Genomic DNA, 25,561 nt, shown 5'->3' with positions numbered 1-25,561 from the left:
CCACGGGCCCATAGAATCCAGTGTTCTGTAATACCAGAGCACCCACAGCTCTGGCTGCCATCCGAGCACAGCCCACCTCTTTCAGCAAACAGGAGTAACATGAGCAGGAGGCATTTCTGCCTTCTCAGCGGAGTGTCTAAATATCTTTAACTACCATAAAAGCAAATAAACAATGATAAATATCGTTATCATAAGTGAGGGAGGCTGTTGACATCAACATGCCTGAGGGCTCACAGGGGCTAAGAGCAGCTTGGCTAAGGGCAGTCCTGCTGCTGAGGTATTGTGACCCCCTCTGCTCAATTTTCCAGTTGACTGCAAGGCAGCTGAGCTGTTTTTTCCCCATATTCTCCTTTCACAAACCAGCACAAAGGTAGGTCTTTTAAGGAATTTACTGCCTTGGTAGAAAATCTGCAAATCTACAGAAGCAGAAAATCTTGTCACGTCTCCTCACAAACCAAAGAGAACTAAATGAAATCCCACTGGGATGCTCTGGCTACCTCAGTGTAACAAAGTTCAGTTTAAGCTGCTTGTTTCACTTGCTACATTGTCTGGGTTTTATCCAATTTGATGTGGGACACAAAGTAGCTCCTTTTTTGCCTTCCCGGGCAGTGGGCATGGTCAGAGCCGAGCAAAGCACTGGCCCTTCCTGCCTCTCATGCACACACACACCCACGCACACACACCCACGCACACACACACCCACACCCACCAAGCTGTGCAAATTTCTTTGCTCACTCTCTGCAGTTGACATTTTCTCATCTGCAACATTTTTGATTATTTGTCAAAATCTCACCAGAGTCCTCTCAACAGCTAAAGTATCAGGCTAGGTACTACAGCAGCAAAGTTCCTTGATGTGGATGGAGGCTTGGAGCTGGCTGCTTCCTCACCCTATGGATCACCACAGTGTAAGACCAGATCATCCCTGTTAGAGGAAGGTTGGAGGACAGCCCTTCTCCAAAAGCATGGCTGTCCAACTCCAGCCTCTTCTTCCTCACCAGCCAGCCCCCAACACCACACCTCGGCAGGGAGCAGCAGGGGCTGGATTGTTGCCAACCAAGCAGCCACCACAGCCAGCTCTGGCCAGCACTGCACTGTCCCCCAGGCCTGCTTTTATAGGAACTAAAATTTAGAAAGGTACTGCCCTGCAAGAGCCTGGAGAAAATTATTTTTAAATGCCCATGCACAGCTAAGAGCAAAGCCCTGTCTGCAGGAGCTACAGCACTGCCTGGCTTTACCTATCACTTCACACCAGATTTACTACAGGAATTGCCAAGGGGCCACCCTGCACCACGATAACAAAATCTTCCCAGAGACAGAGGCAGAAATAGCCACACAGTGGCTTCGTGCCTGAAACACCAGCAAAACAGTTCAGCCTCTCATGACAGATGCCCTGCACAGTGCAGACACTGATTTCTTTCATCCTTTCGTCCCAAATCTGCCCCTTTGACTCCAGGCAGAGATGAGCAAATATTTAATTAACACATTTGACCTTTTATCAGCGCTCAACGCTGATGGCTTTCTGTGCAGCAGTTAGGTGCGCATTCCTGCAGCCTGTTGCAAACTTGGGAGTAGGACAGTGTTACAAGGTTTCCTCACCCATCTTTGTGCATTTTCTAACACTCTAGGTTTGAAAACTGAGAATGTGAAAGTGCCATCTTCCATTATTTTAATAGCATTTAAGTTTGTATCTTTTATTCCTTTATGGTGGTATAAAGTAGTAAACAAGTGTTATCCAGAAAATCAAAAATCAAAGGACTACCTAGAAGATCAAAATCAGACCATTTTAATTCTTTTTCCTGTGTATGTTTAAAACTTTCCAAATTTATTGTGGTAAGATGGGGTTGGAGTTGACAGAATGAAAATGATGCCTCAAAATAGCTGAGAACAAGAAGTTCATTGTATTAATATGGCAGAGAGATCCTGCTCCTTCTGGTTTAGTTGTTAAGAGAGACCTTTACACAATATCATTCTACCAACCCTTAGTTCTTGATCATTATTAAAATGCCAAAAATTCTCATGTCAGTGAGTTACTTTTTTAATTTAAAAGATGTCCCATGTGTGTAGCCTGCCCTTGCTCAGCCCTTTTCTTCCCCCTCACCTGGCCAGATCAGGATGGTTCAAGTTTTTAGTTTTGGCTTTTAGTTTTCACTAAAACCTTTCACTATTTCAGCCTCAAGCTCAGTGTGACCTGGAAATAATACAAGAGAAACCTCACCAGAGTAAGGGAACCCTTGGTAACTTCATAAGACATGCAGTGAATATCACTGAGACCTTTTTTCAAAATACAGCAGCACCACTTATATTTGATAATTATAAACATTTTATTTTTACAGTATAAAAATATAGGAAAAAATATTATACAGAAAAATATAAAATTGTGACCTTCTCAGTCCCATTTAAGACAAACAGGATCACATTGTGTAAGCCCCAGACTTCAGCAAATAAAATTATCCTGGCAGCTGAAGTGGTGGCACACTCAACCCAAATGGGACAGCTGCTGCTCACCACATCCAGAGGCAGAGGTATGCCAAGGGATAACCTTCCAGCACAGGGAACCTGTCTTGCAGCTTCCAACATCCTCACAAGTTTGACTTTGCTACAAACAAAATGAAACTGAAGTCCCCCTCCACGATCTGACCTGGAGATGAACGCCCCAGCCCACAAAGTACTTATTTACAGTAAGGTGGTAAGAGCACACCTGCCCACACACATCCCCTGGCTGTGATCCCACCCCATATGGGCTCACATTTTCACAAACCAGTGGCTGTAGCACACTCACACAAACACAACTGCAAGTTCTCTGTGACCAGTTGTGAAGCTGCAAACTACCATTTAAGGAAGACAAAAGGTCAGTAAAAACAAGCTGATGAAATCCCTGAGCTTCCACTGGTTCCTCTAAACAGAAAAAAGCCAACCCCCTACCCCCAAACAACAGAAGCAGCCAGCATTCTTTTCCAAGGTACTGGCTGTTTCACTACATTCCTGTCTTTAAAGGAAGTAAAAAAAAATCATCTCCCTCTTCTTTACCTGTACTTCTCCAGTAGTATTTTAATTTCCCACGACTAAACTGTCTAAGTTTGCTTACAGGTAAAGCAGGAAGGAGAGAAGAGAAAGAAGGCAGAGAATTAAGGAATTACAGTGCAAATTATATACTCATGGAAAAAAAACCACAAAGGAAAAAGGTTCTCTGGAGATTTTTCCAAGCCTATTCTCTCCATGGTCCCAAAACTGGATTCATCCTTGTTAGGGAATATCTTCCAGCTGACCCTAGACGTTCAACAGAACATTGGGAGTGTGCTCCACATGGCAGTGAACTTGCTTTCACATTGTGTACCAGCAATGCTAAGAGATGCCTTTTCATCACCCAGTAATCACGGCAGGATTCCACAAGAAAGTGCAGTGGGAGTCTCAGGTCTTCAAGTTCCTCTTATTTTATTCACTTGTAGCTGAGATGTGAAAGTCCCTGTGCTGTACTCACAGCAGAAAAAAAAGTGCAGTAACACATGCTGGAGACACTCCAGGAATTATTGCTGTGCTGAGGCAGCTTGTGGAGGTTGACTAAAAAAAAATTGACAAAAGAAGAAATAAGGGCAGGCCTAAAGAGGACTAAAGAAGAAAGGAATTGCCCTGGGCACCAGCGCATCCCAGTTCCTCCCTACTGCAAGAAAGGTGATGTAATGGATCCTGTCTCCTGTAAGCAGCAAGTGCAGGACTGAGCAGTTGTGAAGGGTTATCAGCAGCACATTTGGACAGTCTGTGGCAAGGGTAGGGGCAGCTCACTGCCACTTGTAGATATTCACCATCTTCTCTGTCAGAGTAGCCAAGAGGTGGCTTTGATTCACTTCCAAGGGGCAGATATCCAGTACAGGCAGGTCAGCTGGCAGCTTCTGCAGCAAGGAACCGCTTCCAGCATCCCAGAGCTGTGGAAGGGACAGACAAGGTCAAGGACTATAGGAATCTCCCCTCCTACTCAGGACAGACCTTCCTCTCTCCAGAAAAGATTTCCTCAGTTTTACTCATAGGATCCTTTCTCTACTTCCACACCCCATCTGACTGGTCTTTAACAGACTTGCAGCACAATGCACCCTGATGACCCTCTCTGACCCCACTCGTGGGCTCTCATACTTTTTCATACAAAGGGCAACCCTTCTCTTCCCCATCATTCCTAAAAAGCCTGCATCCTTCTCCCACAGCACTTACCACACTAACTATCCTGCTGAGTCTGTTACACCACTCAGAGGGCCCAACTGTGCCACTGTGCTCAACCCCATTCCCCTGGGGGACAACAGGGGCTCCCTGCCTACATGCCCTTTGATGGACAGGTACCACAGGCCTTGGCTGGGACTGGGAGTCCTATGCCATCAGGAAATTACATCTGCCACAGCAGTACAACAGACCAACTGCACAGGGTAATGTGCATAACAAGACAATTCCCACCAAATCACACTGATACTGTGACTGATAAGGCTTCTGTCCTGAAAACTGCAATGAACCCCTACACCACACTGAAAGGAGCAAGACATACCAGAGCAGAATTGGATGCCTCATCACCAGCACACACTAAGACACTCCCGTCATCCTCTGGACTCTGAAAAATGGCATTTTTGGTCAGCAACTTGCAAGTGGGCCCAGCACTGAAAGTCTGAACCGGGTTAGAAGAACACACCACATCTTCTGAGCCCTCTGTCAGTGGGCTGCAAGTCAGTTCCATCATCACACAACGCACACATGGGTTATTTTTACCTGTGTAGTAGAAATAAAAAGGTAACTTTCGAAAAACTCATATAGGTTTTAGCTGTAAGAATACAAGCAGCACAAGCCTGCAGCTGCCTCCTTTTGCCCATTCCCTATGTGCAGATGCTGATTGCTCTAGTAAGAGCAGGTGCTGTGTTTCTGCTGTGCACACAGCACCAAAGCTGCTGCTGAGCTCAGCCCAGAGCAGTGAGAAGCAGTGGTCAGAGCCTGCAGGGACACCCCAGTACGTACCAGGCCTGTACGTGGCCAGGCAGTGCCGTGTGTTGATCTCTGTTTGGAGATCAATGCAGCCTCCTGGTTCCAGGGGCAGGTGATGAGGCCGGTAGGAGTTGCCAGCTTTCTGTTCCCAAAAGCAGGCTCCTTCCAAGGTCCCAGCCAATATCCCACCATAAGGCAGCGACGCTGAGGCCATCCGGGGCAGGTAGGACAGCGATACCATGGGGCACCTGGAAGGGTCATTGGCAAGAGTCAGTGCTGTCAGCTGCAGCTCTGCTGGTGTCCTGCTCACTGCTGCAGAGCTCCAGTTCCCCAACTGCATGGCAAAGAAAGGGCCTAAGCAGGCTGTGAGATGGACCTTCAAGCAAGGAGAGCCAATGAATGTGTCAAGTATAAATTAAATCCAGTGTAACTACTGAGCCTTTATGTTTTACAGAAGCAGCAGACAGCACAGATCAGATGAGCACAAATCAGTGATTCCCAGAATATAAGAAACAGAAGCATCAGAATTTCACACCTCTTTGTGATTTGTCCTTTCAAAATTAAATACTAAACCCAGCTCTAAAACAAATTCAGGTCTTCTGTTTATACTGCACCAGTGGGTCTATTTCTGACCCTTGTGTGCCTTAAAAAGAGCACAAGTGTTTGGCACCTGCATAAGTTATATATAAACACCATAATAATTCCCACATTTGTGCTAAATGTGAATTTTTGAACAAGGGATTCACATAATACAGTTTAAACTATTGTAATTGTTGTGTGATTTATGGAAGAAGCTGTGTTTAAGTTGATGTATATTAGTTGAGAGGAATGATAAACCCTTCTGCCATACCTCGACTTCTGAGGGACCAGTTCTTGGACATGAGAGTTTGTGTCTCTCAGATCATATATCATGATAGAGCCATTGACCAATCCAGCATAGACATAGTTTGTATCATCAAGACACCAGCAGCAGCTCCACACTGGACGACCAGCATTGTATGTCTGCACCACAGTGTTTGTTGCCAAGCTGCAGAAGAAAATCAAAGTGTTGACCAGTTGCACAAGTATCTACTGATGAGAAAACAGTACAATTAAAGTAAGCTAATCTAGCTTTTTAAAGTCTTCAGACAAAAGCATCTCTCTTTAGACTGAATTCTCAATTAACTCCTCCTTTACTCCAGACATGAATCTAAAAACCCAAACAGAATAATCCCTTGGATATTGTCAAGTGATTTATAATTCTTCCAGGCCAACGCTTCTTTTTCCAGATTGATCTTTAGAGACTGGGAGAGGAAATCTCACAGCAGGGTCTCAGCTGCCTTACTGGCAAGAGAAAGCTAAGTTACTTTTCTGGGAACAATTAGGAGAAACAACTCTGATGCAGTCCCGTAATACCACATATTCCTGAGATCACAGGGCTCTTTTTAGATTACATCTCTCATTAATAATTTCCCCTCTTTTTACACAAGAGGAACAATATTTATGCCTCAAAAGGATCCATCTTAAGCAAGAGTGAGACAGTGAGCAGCTAAGGGCAGTTGAAAGTGTTATAGTATTAATTGTTCTGTCTACAAACCAAGTTTCTAAAGAAGAGAGTCCACAGAGGGGCACAACCCAGAATGCAGATGAAGTTGGTATCAGACCAGGATGTATCTGCAAAGGGCAGCATTTTCAACATGCATTTGCACACTGAGAATGGCAAGAGACAGAAGACTGCACACATGCAAGTAACTCTGGATATCCTTTGTAACACATGTGCTTCTCCCTGGGGAAGGTGGTTATGCTCAGGACTCCAGAGAAACATATAATTGCTCCCAGGTAAGTGTAAGGGGAACAACTACAAAGATCTAGCTGGGGAAATAAGGAGTTTGATATCAGAGCAGTGACTGGGTCAAAACAACAGGATGAAAAAAAAAACCAAAACCAAAACAAACTCACAGTGCTATTTTAAACAACTCCAAGCCAGAGCAGGAGACATAAAGACATCTTGGATAATTCTTTTGGGGAGGATGACAATGAAATGAGTAACTAGAGAAGACAGATAGCCAAAGAAGGACTATTCTTTCAGAGGGAGACTGAAACAAGTATGCATATGCTGCTGGAGCAAACATCTAACTCCAAGACATTCTGGGATCAAGCACAAAAATAAGAGGATCACAAGCACTGAAGCAGCCCACCAGGCAGTGAGAGGTAGACATGGAAGTGTCCGGCTCCTTGCTGCAGTGTCTGCTCACTCTTCAGATTAAACCATGAAAAGAATTATCAGCTTAATTAGAAATCTGACACCTTGATTTGAGCATCAGAGATAGTTTTGCTTACTTTTAACTAGTCTAGCAAACCTCCAACATGGTTACAGGAAAGAAACGTTTGTTGCAGGATTAAGTTCTCTTCATTGCTTCACTTGTGGGAAAGAATTGAGACTAATTAGTCAAACAACAGACACTTATCCTGCCTAACCCAATACTGACAGACTGATTGCACAGAGCTGTTAATATAACTCAATAAGAATCAATCAGCCAATAAGTTTTAAAGCACAGTAAGATTAAGACTGAAGAGCAGTACAGCAGCAAGAAAACACACTCATAAACTGTAAATTCTAACAGGACTGGACATACTTTTCTCTCAGTCTCTGCATAATTAGTTTCTAACCCGCTGCTTTAAGTCTCTGCTAGCTCTGGAGAGCCTCTAGAACATGCTCAACCATGCTGTTTATGCCTTTTATATCTTAGATGAATTCCATGATCTGCAAGAAGTTTAAAATAGAAGCCAACATCAGTTCAGGGAAAGAGGAGCCCAGCCTAACCACCCCTTATTTCTGCTTCACATTTCCCTGCTGTAACAGAAAACCAAGTGGACAGTAAATGTCATGTCTATATATTATGTTATTTATCCTCAACACAGCCAGTCCATGCTGAATTACTTGTTTTCCATGGGAAAATAATCAGAGAGAGGTAGCTCCATGACACCTCCACCTTAAAGATGCAAAATCAATCAATAAATCCTTCCCTCTATTAGTTCTCACATGCAGGGAGAATATGCAGACCTGATCTCATCTTTGCAGTGTCTTTCAGAAAACAGAATACCAAGAACAAAATCCAACCCAGCCTCTTGCACACAGTCATACTCTGCAGGGACAGGCAGTAGGACTCACCTGGTGAGTTTGAGAGTGCTGTCCAGGGCAGCAGAGAGCAGCAAACCATTTGCTCGAGTACCAAAAGCCAGGCCCCTAATCTGTTTACTGTGGATGGGGATGTACTGACTGCTCTTCAGGTTGGCCAAGCTCATCATCTTAACACCACAACCTGCCACAGAAGAAGGGTAAAAAACCAGATTATTGCAAAGCAGCATATGCATAGAACTGGCCGTAGTTCTATGCTAGAACTATGAAGTCTGTATTGAAGCCTGTGGTGGGATGAACATGTAAATTATTTGCTGTTCTGGATAAGAACTGCCACAAATCATTCTTTAATTCAAATGGCAACAAAGCTAAACCTTTAAGGATCCCAGCCAGTACGAGCAAATTCAGCACCAGTGTTACAATTCTGTTATAAGGCCTGCTGCTTTTTAGCCAGCTTCTTCAAAGACACTCTTGCCCAGATAAAACCACAAAGAGCAGGATTACATGGCTATTTAAGAGAACAAGCATCACAGCAAAGAATGGTTACAGGTGAACTTAACCTGTGTGCTACAAGAGTCACCACAAAGCCTCCATTCAGAGATTCAGTCTCTGGCTACAAATGCCAGAAAAATGAGACCAGTTAAATGTGGAAAACCACTTTGTTATGCCTAGATAAGGCACATTAACCTCAAACCCATTAACCAAATAAAGTAAGTTTCATCAGTCAGAAAGCATTTTGCACATAAGTGCTCTCAGACTCCTAATGCCACATGTATTGCACTGAAAAAGCCACTGGCACTGGTCCAGATGTCAGGTCACCGGCCTTTGGACATAACAGTGAGACAAAACCAGGGCTGCCTGTGACTTCTTGGATCCATATTTCCTCATTAGTGAACAGTGCTTCAGGCATTCCTATTAGAAGGAGTTTGCTTTTGGTTTGGTTTGTTTTCTGTTGTTTTTTTTGGGTTTTTTTAAGAGTCCTGACAAATCAGCTGCATGTGCATCAATTCATCTAGAATTTGGGAAGCAGTGTTTCTCACTTGACCATTGGAAATTTCTCTGCAGGCCCCACTTCCTGGGCCCTTGTTCTTTCAGAAGGTCCACCTTTGCAAGGATTATCAGACACACCTTTTACCTTCCTGTGGATGTGGCATTCCAGCAGAAGATCTGGAGACTCTCTGCTAGGACTCTGCCATAGAAGTGCCAGGGAAAACAAGCTCCTTTGCTAGGCAGAAGCTACCAGTGCAGGGGCCAGACGAACTATGGGCAGCCTTATGAGTAGTCTCAGTTTACAAGGCAAGTTTACATGCAAAGGCCAATCAGAAAAGCAGGGAGAAGGGACAAAGTAGAAATGACATTAATTTGTACTTCTTAACCCCCAAATGCTGACTTGCTTAATTACCAGGAATAAAAGTAGACTGTGGAGAAGGCTGTGATACCACAAGACAACTCAGTGAGTCACAGTATGCCATTACTCTGCAGTTCCCAGTCTGAGACACCAAAAAAGCCTTTTCCAAGTGGTACTTGCGCTGGCTTTGGCTGGAGGGGAGGCTGCCTGGGAGGCAGGTGCGGGAGCTGCCAGGTTGCTGTGAGGTGCTTGCATTGTACTGGGCCACCAGAGCCTTCAGCTCCTGCAAAAAAAAATAAATCCAAAGAGCTTAAATACATCACCAGCAGTGTAACCTTCTGTGCTCTCTGCTTCAGGTGCTCCAATTGTACTTGTTCTCAGATAAAAGAGGGAAATACAGTCCCATTTCCACACTATTCCTATTAAGTGCTACATTTCTAAGTCCATGGCCTATGACAGTGAGCAACAGAAGCATTCAAATGCCGTGTAAATACTGGCAGAATGTACTCAGAGTCTGTTATTGTATGTATTACACCCTGTGAAAGAGAGGACTCTTGGGCAACACATAAAAGCCAGTAACAATTATTACCAGATCAATGCTGTTTAGAAGAGAATGAACTGCCAAGTATTATGTGCCCTTAAACCACAAGAGAAAGTCAATTAAAACCATTTTCCAGAATTCCAGAATACCCCATAAAAAATAAAAGCCCAAGATTCAACATAAAGGGCGTTGCAGGAAACAAGTCAGTCTATTTAATGATGATGACCCTGTTCTTGTAAACCTTGTGCAGCAAATTCCAGGAACACAGACACAACTCTCAAGAGCTCCAGCCCTGTCTTCTACCACCTCCTCCCCAATTTTCCTCCACCTCAGTTGATAAATGCTCAAGGATACTCAGCAAAGGCATGGCCAAGAACAGCTTCTGTGAGGAACAAAGTATTCCTTGAATTCCTTTTCCCACTGAGATTACCAGGGGAATGAAGGTAGTGGCATCAGCATATTGTGAGTCCACTAGAAGTGTCCCTTCCCAAAAAGGACTATCTTGTAATCCAAGGTCAAAACCAGACAATACAGAATCTCAGGGATATTTAAGAGGGAAGGTATACCAAAAGAAAATTGCTATTTGTTTTCTGTTCTCTGAGCAATGCAGGTTCTGCTTCAAACACTGTGTAATCTTTAAACAATTAAGGGTCACAAGAGTGATATTATGAATATATCTGTAATTGCAAGTCAGCCTCAATACTGAATCAGCCACCACCACTTAACCTACATTGAAGCATAGGCAGCAGTTTTCAAAAAGGCGAGATCAAAGTTCAAGCTCTACATTAATAGTTATCAAGACCTATAACTTCTGGAAGCTGCTCAAGAGGAGAGCAGATCTGACTCTTTACAGAGGTCTGATCTCTTTGGCATCAAACACATTGCCAATGTCCCACGGGAATATTATTAAAAATAAAAAAAAAAAGAAAAAAGGAAGCTGGAGACCTCAGATGATCCCATTAGAGCAATAAAGGACTAAAACAACCTGGGCAAGGAAGAAGGGGTGTGAGGGGTGTCAGAATGCTTATGATGAAAGCTGTAGCTTCAGGCTTAGAGTAAGCAGTCAATGAAAACACAGGTAACTTAGAAGAAAGTAACTTTCAATCAAAAATTTAATAAACTCATTATTTCTAAAAGGTGGAGCCGGGGAGACCACGACCACTGGAGACCAAAAGAGATTAAAATTATCTGTTGCTCTAGGGACCTTATAAAACTCTCCTTGTCACCTGCACTCAACATTCAACTTTCACACAAGTTATTAAAAAGGAAACCATGCAATTAAAATCACAAGGACTATTAGTACAATGTTTACATTTAAACACAATGGACAAACCGAGCAGAACCAGGAAGTCTTACTGGAGGCACATTAGCAAGGTGATTAAAAACCTTGCACTGCAGACAAATTCCACTAATTGTGCTCAAAAGAACATTCTGTTCATTATATACAAGGCCATACTTTCCTTTAAGATGCTTTGTAGAGTTTTCCTGCTGCCTGGTGTCAACTAAAGGCCTTGAGAGCAGACTCCTCTCTCTGCACATGCTATGACTGTCTCTAGATTTCACCTTGCCTTTGCACTGATGAATGAACATGAACACACCAGGTGGAAAAAATGGGCTATATAGCACAAGTCTTCCTGAGAAGCATGCAGGAGAAGGAGCAGCAGAAGAGCACAATGAATAGGAAAGGAAAACCACCAGCTACAATAAATTCAGAACAGTTTTGAGTTATTAGGTTACGGCCCTAATAGCTGCTTTCAAGACAAAGGCAGGTATCAGTGACTGTCACTCTCTGCCTGTTTCCCACAGAGCTCTCAGAGAACACCTGCCACCTTGCACTGCACAGCCCCAGCCCTGCCTTTGATAGAGAAACACAGGACAGGACAACCTCAAGCTGTGGTACACCACTGCAGATATTCCACCTTCCACCTCCCTTTGGGGTTTGGGTTCAAATTCAATCTAAAGGACATGGAGCATTTCACTATAAACAACAGCAATGAAATACCAGCTTTCACTTCCCCAGACATCAACTGGAGGTGAACAGAGTTCACAAAGATGAACAATTCTTGTTCAATAAAACAATTAGCTTGCTTTTTTTTTTTTTCTAGAGGTATTGGATACACAAGTTTTTATTGGTATTTTGCCATTTAATTTTTTTTGGATGCTCTGAAAATCCTATTTTAAAAAAGCTTTTCCATTACAACAATATAAACTGATATCTGCAAGGGTCACAATTACATTTGCTTTCTTCTCCACAGCAGCATGCAGTTTCCTGTAATTTCCCTGCCAGTTCTCCTTTTCCTGCCCCATACCCAAACAGAGCTACTGCTTCCCATGTGCAAAATCAGATATCCTACCCTACCTGATCACTGATATTAATATGAGAAGGCAGAGGTAATTTGCTTATCATTAGCTACTTTTACTGAAAATGCCGGCAGACTCAGGAGGAGTACTGCAGTAGCTCACATTTCATTCCCAAGTTCCTTCTGCTCCCAAAGGAAAAATATTAGGTAAAGGTAACGTATCAGCAGCATTGGTTCCAAAACACAAGCCTGAAACTCCATGTGGTGGGCAGGACACAGCTCAGCACAGCCCTTGCTCCTGAGGGCTTTCTTTCAGAGCTTTCCTCATCTACAAGTTCCTTTTCTCATGTATTTTCATATAGCTAAAGACTTAAAAACAATTTCCTAGTCTCAATAACATTACATACTTCAATAACAAAGTACAATGAACAAGACTGTTGATGGGTAAGAACACAGAAAACTGCATACAAACCTAAAAAAAGGTCATAACTACTGCCATGACTGCTGCTGGGCACAGCTCAAGAGCATTAGCAACAAAAAGCCCTGAACAACCCAACCCTACATTGCAATCAGCCAACCAGGGCTGGGCTAGAAACCTCCCAACCTAAATACTTCTGTGCAAGTAGTTGCTTTACTATATGACTTCCCATAAAACAAGGAGCTCATTAGGCATCTGCTCAAAATGCAATCAAACATGTTAAAGACTTATTGCAGACTTCCTGCTGACTTTTTTGCTCCCCAGTATATTGTTTTGCTTTCAGTTTATTAATAGTATAAACAAGCACCTTAAAATTGCTTCCAGCATTTGCATTAACCACTACAAGACAATGATGAATGCAGTATAAATACTGAAACAGAGCTTAAAAAACACAGGGTACTTAATCTTTATAACATGTGACTTCAATTCAGTTAGACTGGATACTCCATCATTTAACACTAAATGAATTGCAGGAAAACATTATGGACCTGCAATTTTATCTCATTTCCATTTTTCTTAAGCCAAAGTTTGAAGTGGACCAATTTTCTTATTAGTGATGATGAGCATATGGCTTCATGCAGGAATTTAGGAAATTTATAAAGCCTTATCTTATATCACACAGGAAGACTTCAGCAAAGAGGATGTTGTTTAATGTACAGATATGAATAGCCAAGGCTATAAAAAAAAAAACAGGAATAAAGAAAAGACTAAAATTAAGCAGGCTTCTAGACAGCAAGAGGGTATCATCTGCCTCATTCAACAAAAGGTGAATTCAACAAAAACTGGCAATGAAACAGGCTCTTGGAAAACCTAGCACTGGTGGAATATGCCAGCTAATTCACAGTTGGAAGCACTGGCAGAGTCCATAATTTATAGGAATCCTGCAAAAGCAGCTGGGATGGGTTACAAAATATCTCAGAATTGCATAAGCCAGAAGGAAGCAGTCATTTAACAACCCATCGTTTAAACTCAGTAATTTGTGTTCTAAGAGGTGCCTCTCACTAGCTGCTCAGCCCATATACAGCCTCCTCTACTGACAGGCCAGGTACCAGAAGGTGTTAAACAGAAATGTTGACTAACCTTCCAAAAAACCCAAACCCCTAGGGTTTTTTGTTTTCTTTTGATTTTGCAAGCAGCCATGCCTCTTCACAAACTGCTTCTCAAATGCTCTTGACTAACTAGTGATAATGGGTTGTATTACAGGCTTACTACAGAGATTTCCAAAGCTTATTTTGATGCAACTACAAGAAAGACAAAGAGTCTAAGTCTGGTTCTTTATTACCATGCCTTTCCAGACACCACAAAACCTGAGGAGAAACCTGCAACATCAGCAGCCAAACAACTCTACTGCTGGGCTGCAAGTTCAATTAAATCTTAAAAGCACAAGAAAAAGTCAGTGTTTTTGTAGCACACATCCAGCCCGGGATGTCTTTACCAGCTTGGGATGATTCACCACTTGTGTTTACTAAATCTTTCTGATTACTAAGGGAACATGGAAAAGGCAGGCTGAAAAGGAAGAAATACTCTGTGTATTTGTAGTATGAGACTCACCTGAACTTGCTTGCGGAGTTTGCTGCATTCATCTGTCAGAACCTGGAGCTGGAGACGGCTCTGTGCAGATTCCAGCTCTGCCTGTCTCCGCAACTTTTGCTCCTTTTCTAAAGAGCTGAAGGAAGGAGAGGAAAGTAATCCTTAGGACTAGGTATTACCTAGGATGCTTTTCTGGGCTGTCAGCTCCTGCCCTCTGACTTCATCCCACCACAAATCCTATTCAGGCAAATCCACAAGTAACAGAAAACCTGGTACTGCATTAACCCAATACACTCACCTTGAGATATTCAGTTATGTAATTGTTCTGAATGACTCACTTCAAGTATTGTTCCAACAGCCTTTCTCCTCACCCTCTCCAAAAGGACTAATTTAGTAGAGTGAAAGAGAAATCAATTTTCTTTCCCCTACAGAAACACTTAAGTAAATTCTATACCATCCTGTCCATGTAATACACTGTCAGTAACACAGCACATCATAGCGTAACTATATAACAGCAAGATCTTCAAGCTTGTCTCTACTACCAGTAGCTGATCTTTTATTTTAGGAAAATATATCTGTACCAGAAAAAATGATACAGATAAATTTTCTATGAATGCCCATGAAAAAGACCCACTTACTACCTCACCTTGAGCTCAACAGTGCATACATACCATTTAACAGCAGCACTTTTGATAAGTTACTTGAATTTATTTCTCTTTCATACAGGCTTACATGAAGGAACAGCTAAAGTGGGGAAAGAAACACCAACGCTCCTTAAAATTAGCTGTACACTTGGTCTACGTTGCCCACTGCATTCTGTACGTCAAAAGCTGCAATATTCCAGTTATTTCTGTCGTTCATGTGCAGGGAGCTCTAGCTTGCCTGAGTATTTTGCAAATGCAGACGTAGCCTTGCATGTTCTGAAACACAGAATTCTGTCATTTCCTTATAGCTTTTTCATGTGATTTTTTTTTCCCTGAAGAAACAGGTGAGATGCTTATTTAACCATCACAAACACATTTTTTATATCAGTACCCAAAGCCTGAAGGCTGGTGGAGTTTTTTGAATGTGAGAAACAAACCCCATGATCTTATACCTAATTTAAGACTACGTGCAAACAATGCTAATGCATGCGCACACACATCTGTGCTCCACTCATGGCTGTGTGCCACAAGGCAGCCACTGCCAGCAGCTCCATGGACTCACAGGCAGTCACTGCTCCCTGCCTTACAACAAAAACAGGAGGCAGAGGAGAGGCAGGGCATGTGGGGAATGGCTGCAGTGAGGTTCTGAGACACAAACAGAAGTCAGACAACTACCCCTTCATGACACACCCAAATGTCTTCTGTACTTTTGAAAAAAATATATCATTTATTTTTCTGTGTTAATCCAATAAAAGAAGCATGACCCTTCTAAAGGTACACTTCAAACACCATTAGGCTGTGACAATCTGGAGAGAACAGAGATTCTTCCCTTCCTGACTGTAACTCCTCAATCATTTCTGATCTATAATTACCAGGATAGTGAGGTTTCTGTTGAAAGACTACCTTGAAAGAATAGCTGTAGACATGTGAAGGAACCCCAATTAAATTCTGTTCAACATAAGGCTCAGAAGAACTCAGATATCTGCAGCTTTTTAGTTTCAGAATAGTATCTGTGACAGCATCTTACTGAAAAGAAATTAATCCCCATTTTCATACCTGCTTTTCCCTTTTTTCAATACAAAGTCTACATTTAAGCTGGAAAGGGAAGTGGGAGTCATAGTAATGCTTGCTGACCTTTTGCAAGTAAAGCTACATAAAGAGTTTGACAAAGCAAGATGGAAAGTGATTCATATGAGGTATTACTCTGTTTAATGCATGCAGAAAAGACGGCAGAAAAGGTCAGCTATTCACCCTCCTTGCATTCTAACTATGCCTTGCTTTTCCCATCTAATGATGAATTAGCAATATACAGCTTTTTGGCATTAACTTTGCATGTTCTCCCATGATAACATTTCAGGATATAGCACAAGATAGGTTTTGCTGTTTCTGGGCCACAAAATGCAAACTCAAGAATTCTGTTCCAAAAGAAAATTAAGACATGCAACACAGCAAGGCCTTGGTTTTTTAAGGTAGCTACACTCCTGATAAACCCCAAGGGAATGCACAAATTGCTTTAGAGAGTACAGGAAATGAAAGCATGAAGTAGAAGCTAGAGTGCAGCTTTCAGGGTCAGGTATCTTTATGTGGAGACTCTGTACCTCCTCATGCGCTCCTGCTCACTGGTATCCAGCGCTTTCAAAGTGCGGGCATACAGGATCACGATGTCGGAACGCTTGGCCTTCTTATTGCACTGAAATCAAACACAAGCTCAGTTCATCTGCAGGAATTTAACTGTCCAAACTATGCATCCCTATGAATCCATAGGTATTGTTTTATTTAGCTCTGAAGGGACAGGCTGTCTGCTGGAAAACAATGCCACGAACACTTACAAGCATGTTTGCAAAATGCTCCCTCATACAGACACCAGAGCTCTAACCAGGGCTACAACAAAAGCTGCATATCCTACTGCACCTTTAATAATCCATCTCCTTGCTTCCTACTAAATGTATTCTGCTAATGCATCAGCAAGGCAGCATGGCCAGGTAAGTTCCAGGGTCAAAAAACCCAAATCAGACAAAGAAGTGAAAACAAGAGAATCTAGAACAAAACACCAGCCCAACTTCAGGTCTGAAATCACCAAGACTTGCTGCTTGGCCAACAGACAAGTATTTAGGAACCCCTGAGTATACTCTCAACTCTTATTTCTGTACTATATTCCTTTAATCAAATTCTACAGGCCCAAATCCATAAAAATGTTCCAGTGTTGTATGAAACATTGACATCTCACTGACTTCAGGGATACACAGGGAGTCAGATATTTCAATAATTTTGTGCATCAAGCTGCAACCATATAGCACTTTACACCCACCTTAAAAAGAAGGCAAGTTAGAATTGCAGATACCATAATTTCTTCCTAGTTTATTGTTTTGCAAATACTCTTGATGAGAAAAGAGGCAGTGAATACTCAGATTGAATAACCTCTGCTAAATATTAAATTACTATGTGTGCTTCAAATGCAGACTTCTCTAACACTTAGCAGCACAATGATATCACAAACAATAGTCTCAGAGCAGACAATCTCCCTCCCTTTGTAAAAACTGCCTTGCCAAGCAGTAAATAAATGGCCAAGACAGTTTTCCTGGCAGCCAGCAGCTGCCACTGGCAGGATCAGGAATGCTGCAATTTCACAGTAACTTGCACTCAAGCCACTTAGTATACAGACCATGCACAGCAACTCTGGGCTATTCAACCACAGAACGCCCAGTTGCAAAGGATGGTGATTGAAAATGAAAGGTAGGTGATTTAGCTTCAAGGTTCTCTCCAGAGCATGAACTCCCAGGAACTTTTTATTGTTTGTAGCATTGGAAGAGAAAGAGGGAGCAAGCAACCCTTAAGATGTTAGTGTTCAAGAAGAAAGCAGTCCAAAAAAAATCCAAAGAGTAAATATGCCAGACAGGTCGCTCAGAATTCTGTGTGAGCCTCAAGTGGGGGAAGAAAAGCTTACACAGAATTGATAGGGGTAAGAAAAATCAACTTGGGCTTTTGCTATGGCAACAAGGATTCTTTAGGTTTAGTCACAGCACACGTCAAGAGGAAGTTTCTTGTTGAGAGGAGGGAATCCTGCAAAGTCAAGCAAGAATACAGAAGCTCTCAAAATGACAAAGCCAAAGAAACCCTGGGCTTCCAGCCACCAACTTAGAAAGTGGCAGAACTGAATCCTATTTACAAGGTACTCATTGACCTATTTTTTGTCAACATTCCTTTGGAAAAAAGGAGTAAGGAATGAAAATACATCACAGAAAAGTAAGTGTAGACCTCATCGAAGGAGATTAGTATTAAGCATGTAAAGAAAGCTGCAAAGAAAACCTTCAAAAGATGATTTACCACTTGCAAAGGGACATTAAAAGATGTAATCTGGTTCTCAGTTTGCTCTCTGCAGCTTTCTAAACAACCTGGTCCTCTAAAAGGCTGCAAAAGCTGACGCAGTTCAAAACAGAAGATTTATCAGCTGAAAACTGAATTAGACGATCTTTAGCATCCTTTCCAACTCTAACCATTCTGTGGTTCCAAAACAGCTCTCAGACAGATTTCTTGTCCAACAACATAGTCTTTATGCTTAGTTAATTGCTTCTAGGAATCCACCTGCTACTTCCATTCCAGGTGGTTCTCTCCAGGACCAGAGTGGGGCATTCTGAAACCATTTCCAAGCTTAGAACTTGTACTCTCAAACTTTTGCATCTGCTACTCACAAATGCTGTACTTGAGGGAGAAGATCCCAGTCACAACTCATCCTTTAAAGTACTGTTAATTGCTACTGGCCTAATAACATCAAAATAACGGTGGGGTTTGCTGCTTCTGACAGCAGCTTCACACAGCAGCCAGTTGTAACACTTACAGTGATCACATCTGAGGCACAAGTTAGGCACATATGGTAAGTGCTTTCCAGTGCACATAAACACCCATTTTACCTGAGGGCACTTCCCTGCCTGTCCCTTGAGCCACCTCTCAATGCACGTGTAGCCAAAGAGGTGCCCACACCGCAGCGCAGACAGACGGTGGTCCCCAGCATTGGTCCACTGCTCAAAGCAGATTGCACAGATATCTCCTTCCTCCTCATCCAGGGGTGCAACAGGAACTGATGGCTCCAGTTTCTTTAGTGGACTTGTCTAGGAATAAAAATTAAAAAACCAATACGACCGTTTTAGAAAATGCAGCCTTTATCATATATAATCTGTTCCAAAAAGCATTTAGTTCACCTTACTTGCTTTGGCTGGACTTCAGCTTCATCTTCATGACTTTGGTGTTCTGCAGAAGCTTGAGACAAAACTTGAGGTGGCTCTGCTTGTACCTGACTGGAAACTAAAGAAAGCTTTGCTTAAATAACCTGATTCATAATGGGGGGAAAAGGAGTTTTCCTGCTTTGATCTGAAATCATCAGGGCACAGGTTAAGTAGTGACACAGCACAGGTTACTTATAAAGCTTCAGATCAGTGTCCTGGGCACAGTCTGTGTGTAAGGCCTTCTATACCTGTACAGTAGTGATGAAGAATTTTATGTTTTCTTTTATGGAAAGCAACAGAATTTCAGTGAAAAAGGAGAGATCTTTTAAGAACAGCAATTGTTATCAGAATTTTCTGACCTGCACAAAAGAAACAGACCTGGTCTATAGTTAGGCTGATGTAAGGTTATATTTCTGCATCATTGTGCCCTGAGAAAGAGAGACAGCAATATCAGAAGTTGCTCTGCCAAGGGATCTAAGCATGCATATTTCATGTGCCAAGGAAGCATTTCCCATATGCTGGCTGTCCATTCACTCTGACTTCAGCAGTTTTCCAACTGGTAATTGCCTGAACTACCAATTCTGCTAGTACTCTCCCTGTGTTTTTGTGGTGGGCCTCTGTTAGCCCATCTGTTGAGGCATGGGCACACTGAATGTGGAGATCACCACTAGCACAGTAAAAAAGGAGCAGAAATCACTGCCTCCCCTCTAGCTCCTGACAAAACAGGAGTTATTAATCACATCTAGTTATCAAGGCAGGTATTCTCCATCCAGCAGAAGTATCACCTAACCCTGGCTAATGTCAATAAAGTTTTCAGCCTCTGTGGTTCTGAGCTGTAAGAGGAGCCACTGGCTTATATAAGCAACAAGGGAATTCCAGAAAATCCAACAGAGAGCATATGTTCATACAATAATATACAGCACTTAACAGCTTGAGCTCCTGTCATGTGTAAAACTAGCCCAGAGCAAGCAGAATGGATCTGTTCAAAAGACACCTCAGAGATGTATCCTTTTAAAAAAAGTAACATGGTGGGCTAGCCAATCAAACCAAAACTGAGGGCAGAGAGTGAATCATAAGGGCATTCCTTAGAGACTGAAGTAAAAAGTTATCCTTGTTCTTGTATTCTCTGGGCATCAATAACCTTGACTAGCAACTCAACTATTTGTCACTTCTAAATAAACTGTGCATGTTCATCACAAACAATGTCACTGAAGTGTGTGTCAGCCTGAGAACACGAGTTTAGATAAAGAATTGGGAGACAGAAAGAGATGAGAAAAGAAAAACAAAAAGCACCTCCATCTCCTCAGCTAAGTGACACAAGTTACAGGAATGAAAACTAAACTGAAACAGATTGGAATTTCAAATAATTAAAAAATAATGAATCAGATCATTCTCTGAAAGCTCTTGCTGATGTCCAAGCTGTGACCTGATGTCTTCAATAGCATTTCTTAATAATATATGACAGCGGAAGCATGGCAAGCAATAATCTCTAAATTTAAGTTACAAATAATCCTGGAAATGTTCACAATAAGTAGCAGTCTGCAAACAGCAAAAAGATTGTATTTAACATTATGGTAGCAATCACCCATTGCTGCTGCTGCTCTTAGGAGCTGCTTGCCAGGAAGCCGTGTGGCAGCAGCCTGCTCCTGTCAGCTGTGGGCACAAAGATCTCTGAGCACCGTCTGTTGGGAAGCTCAAAAGGATTTCCCTGCTGTGTTTTCAAACAGCAAGGGAAGTGTCTGCAATCAGTCTCTACACAGTTCCAATACAGCACAAACCTCCTGAGCTCGCTGCTGGAGGCGTCTCCTGGGCTGATGGTAACAGTGGTGCTGCTGCCTCCACTGCTTCCTCCTCCTCCTCTTCCTCCTCCTCCTCAGAAGTGCTGCTGTCAGAGTCACTCACTTCTATGGTCTCGTCTGGGCGCTGTTCCTGGGTGTCCCTCGCAATACGGGGCAACTCCAGGTGTGGAACTGGTCCTGCAGATGGCTCTTGGGTCCTACTGAGTTGAAAGTAATGGTCCAATGCTGCCCTGAGTCCAGAAAAGTAAGAAACAAAAGCCACAGTCATTTCAGGTAAGCTAAAGACTCATCATGTTTCTCCATGAATGCTTGCAGGAAAATTCCTAGGCTTTGACCGCAGCAGGAAGGTGTCACTGTTATCACATCAGGGCTTCTCTGGTAGAGGGGCAATCACATAGGATAGCCCACTTTGTGAACAATCAGCAGGATCAGCAACAATTCATTTTGCTCAGTTCAAAGAAAATCTTATTACAACAATGATATTGTCTTCTTTTGGAGGAGAAGGGGATGATGGGGTTAGAGAGGAGAAAAACAAAGTAGTATCATTCACTAATAAGCCTAAGGGAAACTCCTAATCTGTCTCTCCAACACTAACTCAGCCCTGGGTCCTGGAGGAACTGGTACTGTGAAATGCACACCATTTGGATCAGAGCCTCATTCCATTGGCTACTTTGTTCTTAGTCTACTTTCCTCTTCTTTTCTACTGGAACTTCATCCCTAGATAGAAACATCCTCCCCTCTCCCCCCCCATCAGTTCAGCTATCATCTCAATTATCCTTCAGATTCAAAGGAGTTTCTCAGGTTGCCTTCCAGCCCTCACAACTGTGAGTGACCTTCACAGGCAATCCGAGGGCAAACAATACAGTTTTGTTTAATCAACTGGGAGGAGAGGAGCTCTTGGTCTCGCTGAATTTAAAAGCAATGCTTCAGTTAATTATAATTTCACCCTTGGCACATACAAAAGATAGAATGATGAGACAAAAAACAAATAAACAAGGAACTGGGATTTCTTTCTGGCTGGAGAGCATCCCCACTCATCCCCCTTTAATCCCAGTACAAATGGTATTAAATGGAGAGGATTTTTTATTTTGTCTGAAAGTAAAAAACAAACAAACTACAAAAACCCCAACAGAGCAAAATTAAAAAAAAAAACCTACAGAAAACTATCAGTTTGTATGTTTGTGAAAGTTTCTGTAACAACTGTCACCAGTAAATGTAATCAGGCAGATCCCAAATCAAAGGTGAAATATAAATCAGAGCACAAGCTCCACTGAGCTAAATGCTGTCTCAAACTGCTGAAAATCAGCACTGCTGCAGGAATCACAGGCAGGAATATGTCTGTGCGGAGGCAACAGCAGCAGAAGCTCTGCAAGCAAAATTCAAAATGCTTTGGGGCTCAGAAGTCAACATTACCTCTCCTAACATATGAAACAGGGGGATTCACTTAACAAGGGCAAAGAACCTGCCAGAGGAGACCAGAAGTCACTGTGCTATTACTGAAACTTAAAAGGTAGATTTGATTTGGTCCCAGCCACACACTTGGGCTGGGTTCTGTAAGCCAGGAAGCAAGGAAAGTTTTGAACTGATACTGGACTTGATCAGAGGGCAGCTCAGACCCAATTTCATTTCTGCGTTACCTGGTGCTGATTGTCCTCTGGGAACCACCAATTCTCTGCTGCCTGCGAGCTCTCCTTACTTGCGGACGCTGTGTGAGCTGTGGCACAGGCAGTGGTTGGTACAGATCAAACGCCCCTTGTAGCCTCTCCAGCCCACTGGGGGCTGTGGCAGGACCTGTCTGCAGTTCAGGATCTGGAGCTGCCTCCCTTGTACCAGCGTCAGGTGTGACAACAGCATCGTCAGCAGGAAAGGCTGCAGCGCTGCCTCCTCCTTCACCGAGCACAGGAATGAGGGGTGAGAGCTCTGGGTGACCAGAGGGCTCCGGGGCATGTGTCTGGAGGGTCTCCACTGAGTAACCAGCCACTGGATGGAGATCAACTTCCATCTCTTCTTGAGCCATTTCTGCAAGGAGTTGAAGAAAACTAGTATTTAATTATAAGTGTACCCTACCTGTAGCCTGAGGGTAGCAAGAACCAGGTACAGCACTCAGTGACTAAAAAAGCTTCTAGAATTCAGTCAAGAGAAAAGTTGTCCTTTGCAGCAGAGCTAAACCACAAGTCAATACATATATGTGAGCTGGGAGCAACCTCCCAGGAGTCCTGGGCTCAAAGTCCTTGGCTCGACAGCAGCTAGCACCAAAGGCACATTGCAAAATCAACTTAAATAAGCATTTGGATGACTATGTAAAGTTAATGTTCTCTTGCTGCCATCAGTTACTTGCCAAGTAAATTCACGTGGATCTTGAAGAACAGTTGGGAATATCTGCGAGACTCTCCCAGGTGAGCAGCACTGCACAAGCACCCACAGATACAGCCAGAAACAAGCTCTATGACACAGTCCTTTGCTGTACTGATCTCAGGAGCTGGAGTGACATTTAAGTTTCTTCAAATAAAATTGCTTTTTTGTAACAGATCACTGTGACCCTTACCTAGAGTGCACTGAACAGCCCTTCAGGTATTTACCAACACCAGGCAAACACAGAAGGGGAATGACAGCAGCATACAGGACTGAGAAATTACTGATACCAAGTTATCTGCAGCATCAGCATTTGTGGATCCATATTCAGCCCAAGACTGGATAACATGAATTGTTAATAAACATGAAATTTGCAGTAAAACTGTAAATATATTAAGGATGGTTGACCTTCTACATCTTTGGCATATGGATTTCAGGTTGCCTCCAGAACAGGAGTGCTACCTTAGGGTTTGAAGAAAAACAGAGACAACAGCTTATGCATTATTAACTCTCTTGCTGCTGTCCGCCATCAAATTAAGAGCACTTTGGTTACACTGTTCTTACAACACAAACAAAATAGTTCAAGATTATTTAATTCATTGAATGAACACATGCACCAAAAACTCTCAAGTCCTTTATTGGAAGAGGTGTGTGGATTAAATTCTGCAAGCTGCTGGAAATCATTCACATTCTCCAAAAAGTACTTAAGCAATCATAAACTTGAAAAGCCTTGGCTTTTAGCACTATTTAGAAGCCCAAAGCACTAACACCAGTTTTACCAACCTGGTGAAGGTATACAGCTAGGGCTGTATACAAAGAACAAATGCTGGTTGTGTATAAAAAGTAGCAGAAAATGTACACAAGAATTAACAAAAAAGGTTGTACTACGGCTCAAATATTTTTATAGATGTTTTAAAAATTTCTAATTTATGAGTCATTTCATCATTCCTATGCTGATTATCAATTCAGCCTAAGCTAGGCCAAAAATAGATGTTACCATCTCCCACCAGAACAGCTGCATGGCCAAGACATGGTAATAGTCAACAATCAAGTACTGCATCTCTAACCCTATGTTCATAATCATGATAGAATTGCCACCTATAACCATAATAAAGCCTTTATTTTCACCAAACATAGAATCGTGATGTTAAGGGGTTGGAAGAGATGGGTACATAATGGGAGAGAATTGGAAAAGATTGGTCAAAAGATAAAGAATAGGTAGGGACACCTCCCACTAGGCCTTATCCAGCCTGGCCTGGAGCACTTCCAGGGTTGGGACATCCACAGTTTCCCGGGGCATCATGTTCCATTGCCTACATTAACTGTGAGATTTATAAAAACGTTAATACTGCCATTTTCACGGTTAAATTTTGGAATCCGGCCCAAAGGAGCAGTGCTTCCTCCAGCCAGCCAGCTGCCTAGCAGGCAGTCCCGGCAAGAGCCCGCAAATGGAGAGTCCCCACAGACGGCCTTCCCGGGCCCAAATGAGAAATTCCGAGAGCTTCCAGAGGGCCGAGCCTGGCCGGCAGCCTCAGGGCTCGCACCCGAGGGCTGTGAGGGCTCTGAGGGCAGCAGCAGCTGCCCCTTGCGGAGCGCACCCAGGCCCCGCTCCGCACCGCCCGCAGGGCTTCTGCCGTACCTGCTTTAGCGTGAAATTAACCAGAAGAAAAACAAACCAAACCAAACCAAACACACGCTGCACGAGCGGGAAATCTCTGCCGTCTTTTTCACAGAGCTTGCATATTTTAAAGACGAACCCGTCACAAAAATGACACGGGAGCAGGATATCCCTCCCCCGGCAGCCGCAGGCAGCCCGAGCACTCGGGGGGAACAAGGAGTACTTGGGAACTCGGCCTGATCCCGGGGGGATCGAGCTGTGCCGGGATCCCAGCCCGATCCCGGTCCGGAGCAAGCCGGCGGCCCCACCGCCCCCCGCTCACCTCCGCCGGGCCCAGCCGCCCGCTCGAGCGCCGCGCCGCCCCGCCCCCGCCACCCTATTGGCCGGCTGTGACCCCCGCGCCCGCTGCCATTGGGCGAGTCCGAGCCATTTTCGCCTTCTCATTGACCAGTCCCTCTGTCCGTCTGCTCAACGGAACTGGGCGTGACAGGGGCGAGAGACAAGGAGGTAGGGCGTGCTCTGATTGGTCAAAGCGCCGCAGTGAAGGCCGGCTGATTGGACAAGGAGGCCCCTGATGGATGGAGGGCGGGGCAAAAGCAGGAGAGAGAGTTTTCATTGGCGGAAACGCCGCGGGGCGAAAAGAGCGGGAACGCAAATTCA

At 43.3% G+C, this 25,561-nt stretch overlaps 1 protein-coding gene across 3 annotated transcripts; it reads right to left on the bottom strand.

Moving 5' to 3' along the window:
* Positions 1–2,302: 2,302 nt before the first annotated feature.
* RFWD3 (ring finger and WD repeat domain 3) lies at positions 2,303–25,546 on the bottom strand. Of its 3 annotated transcripts, none has more exons than XM_086847182.1 (13): positions 25,224–25,546; positions 22,569–22,950; positions 20,911–21,161; positions 19,114–19,211; positions 18,821–19,018; positions 16,511–16,602; positions 14,290–14,404; positions 9,474–9,702; positions 8,105–8,255; positions 5,804–5,980; positions 4,987–5,201; positions 4,526–4,743; positions 2,303–3,920 (listed from the first exon to the last, which is right to left on the bottom strand). In XM_086847182.1, exons 2-13 carry the CDS (start codon positions 22,946–22,948, stop codon positions 3,777–3,779), a joined length of 2,268 nt encoding a protein of 755 aa, XP_086703308.1. In that variant the 5' UTR covers positions 22,949–22,950; positions 25,224–25,546; the 3' UTR covers positions 2,303–3,776. The 3 variants fall into 3 exon arrangements, with proteins under 3 accessions (XP_086703308.1, XP_023790446.2, XP_023790447.2); XM_023934678.2 differs by having other exon boundaries at positions 24,923–25,237; XM_023934679.2 differs by having other exon boundaries at positions 25,041–25,232.
* Between the last annotated feature and the right edge of the window lie 15 nt (positions 25,547–25,561).

The sequence above is a fragment of the Cyanistes caeruleus genome, chromosome 12 (assembly GCF_971803275.1).
Source record: "Cyanistes caeruleus chromosome 12, bCyaCae1.hap1.1, whole genome shotgun sequence".
NCBI classification, from domain to species: domain Eukaryota; kingdom Metazoa; phylum Chordata; class Aves; order Passeriformes; family Paridae; genus Cyanistes; species Cyanistes caeruleus.
The sequence above is the reverse complement of the archived record's forward strand: the minus strand, read 5'-3'. Positions and strand labels throughout refer to the sequence as shown.

Excerpts from the sequence above, each read along its gene's own strand:
- RFWD3 (XM_086847182.1), bottom strand. The coding sequence starts at position 22,948 with ATGGCTCAAGAAGAGATGGAAGTTGATCTCCATCCAGTGGCTGGTTAC. Across the intron at positions 8,256-9,473 it reads ACAGTCTACTTTTATTCCTG|GTTGTGGTGTTAAGATGATG; the intron begins GTAATTAAGCAA and ends CTTCTGTGGCAG. Across the intron at positions 5,202-5,803 it reads CTGGTCCCTCAGAAGTCGAG|GTGCCCCATGGTATCGCTGT; the intron begins GTATGGCAGAAG and ends TGACCCTTCCAG.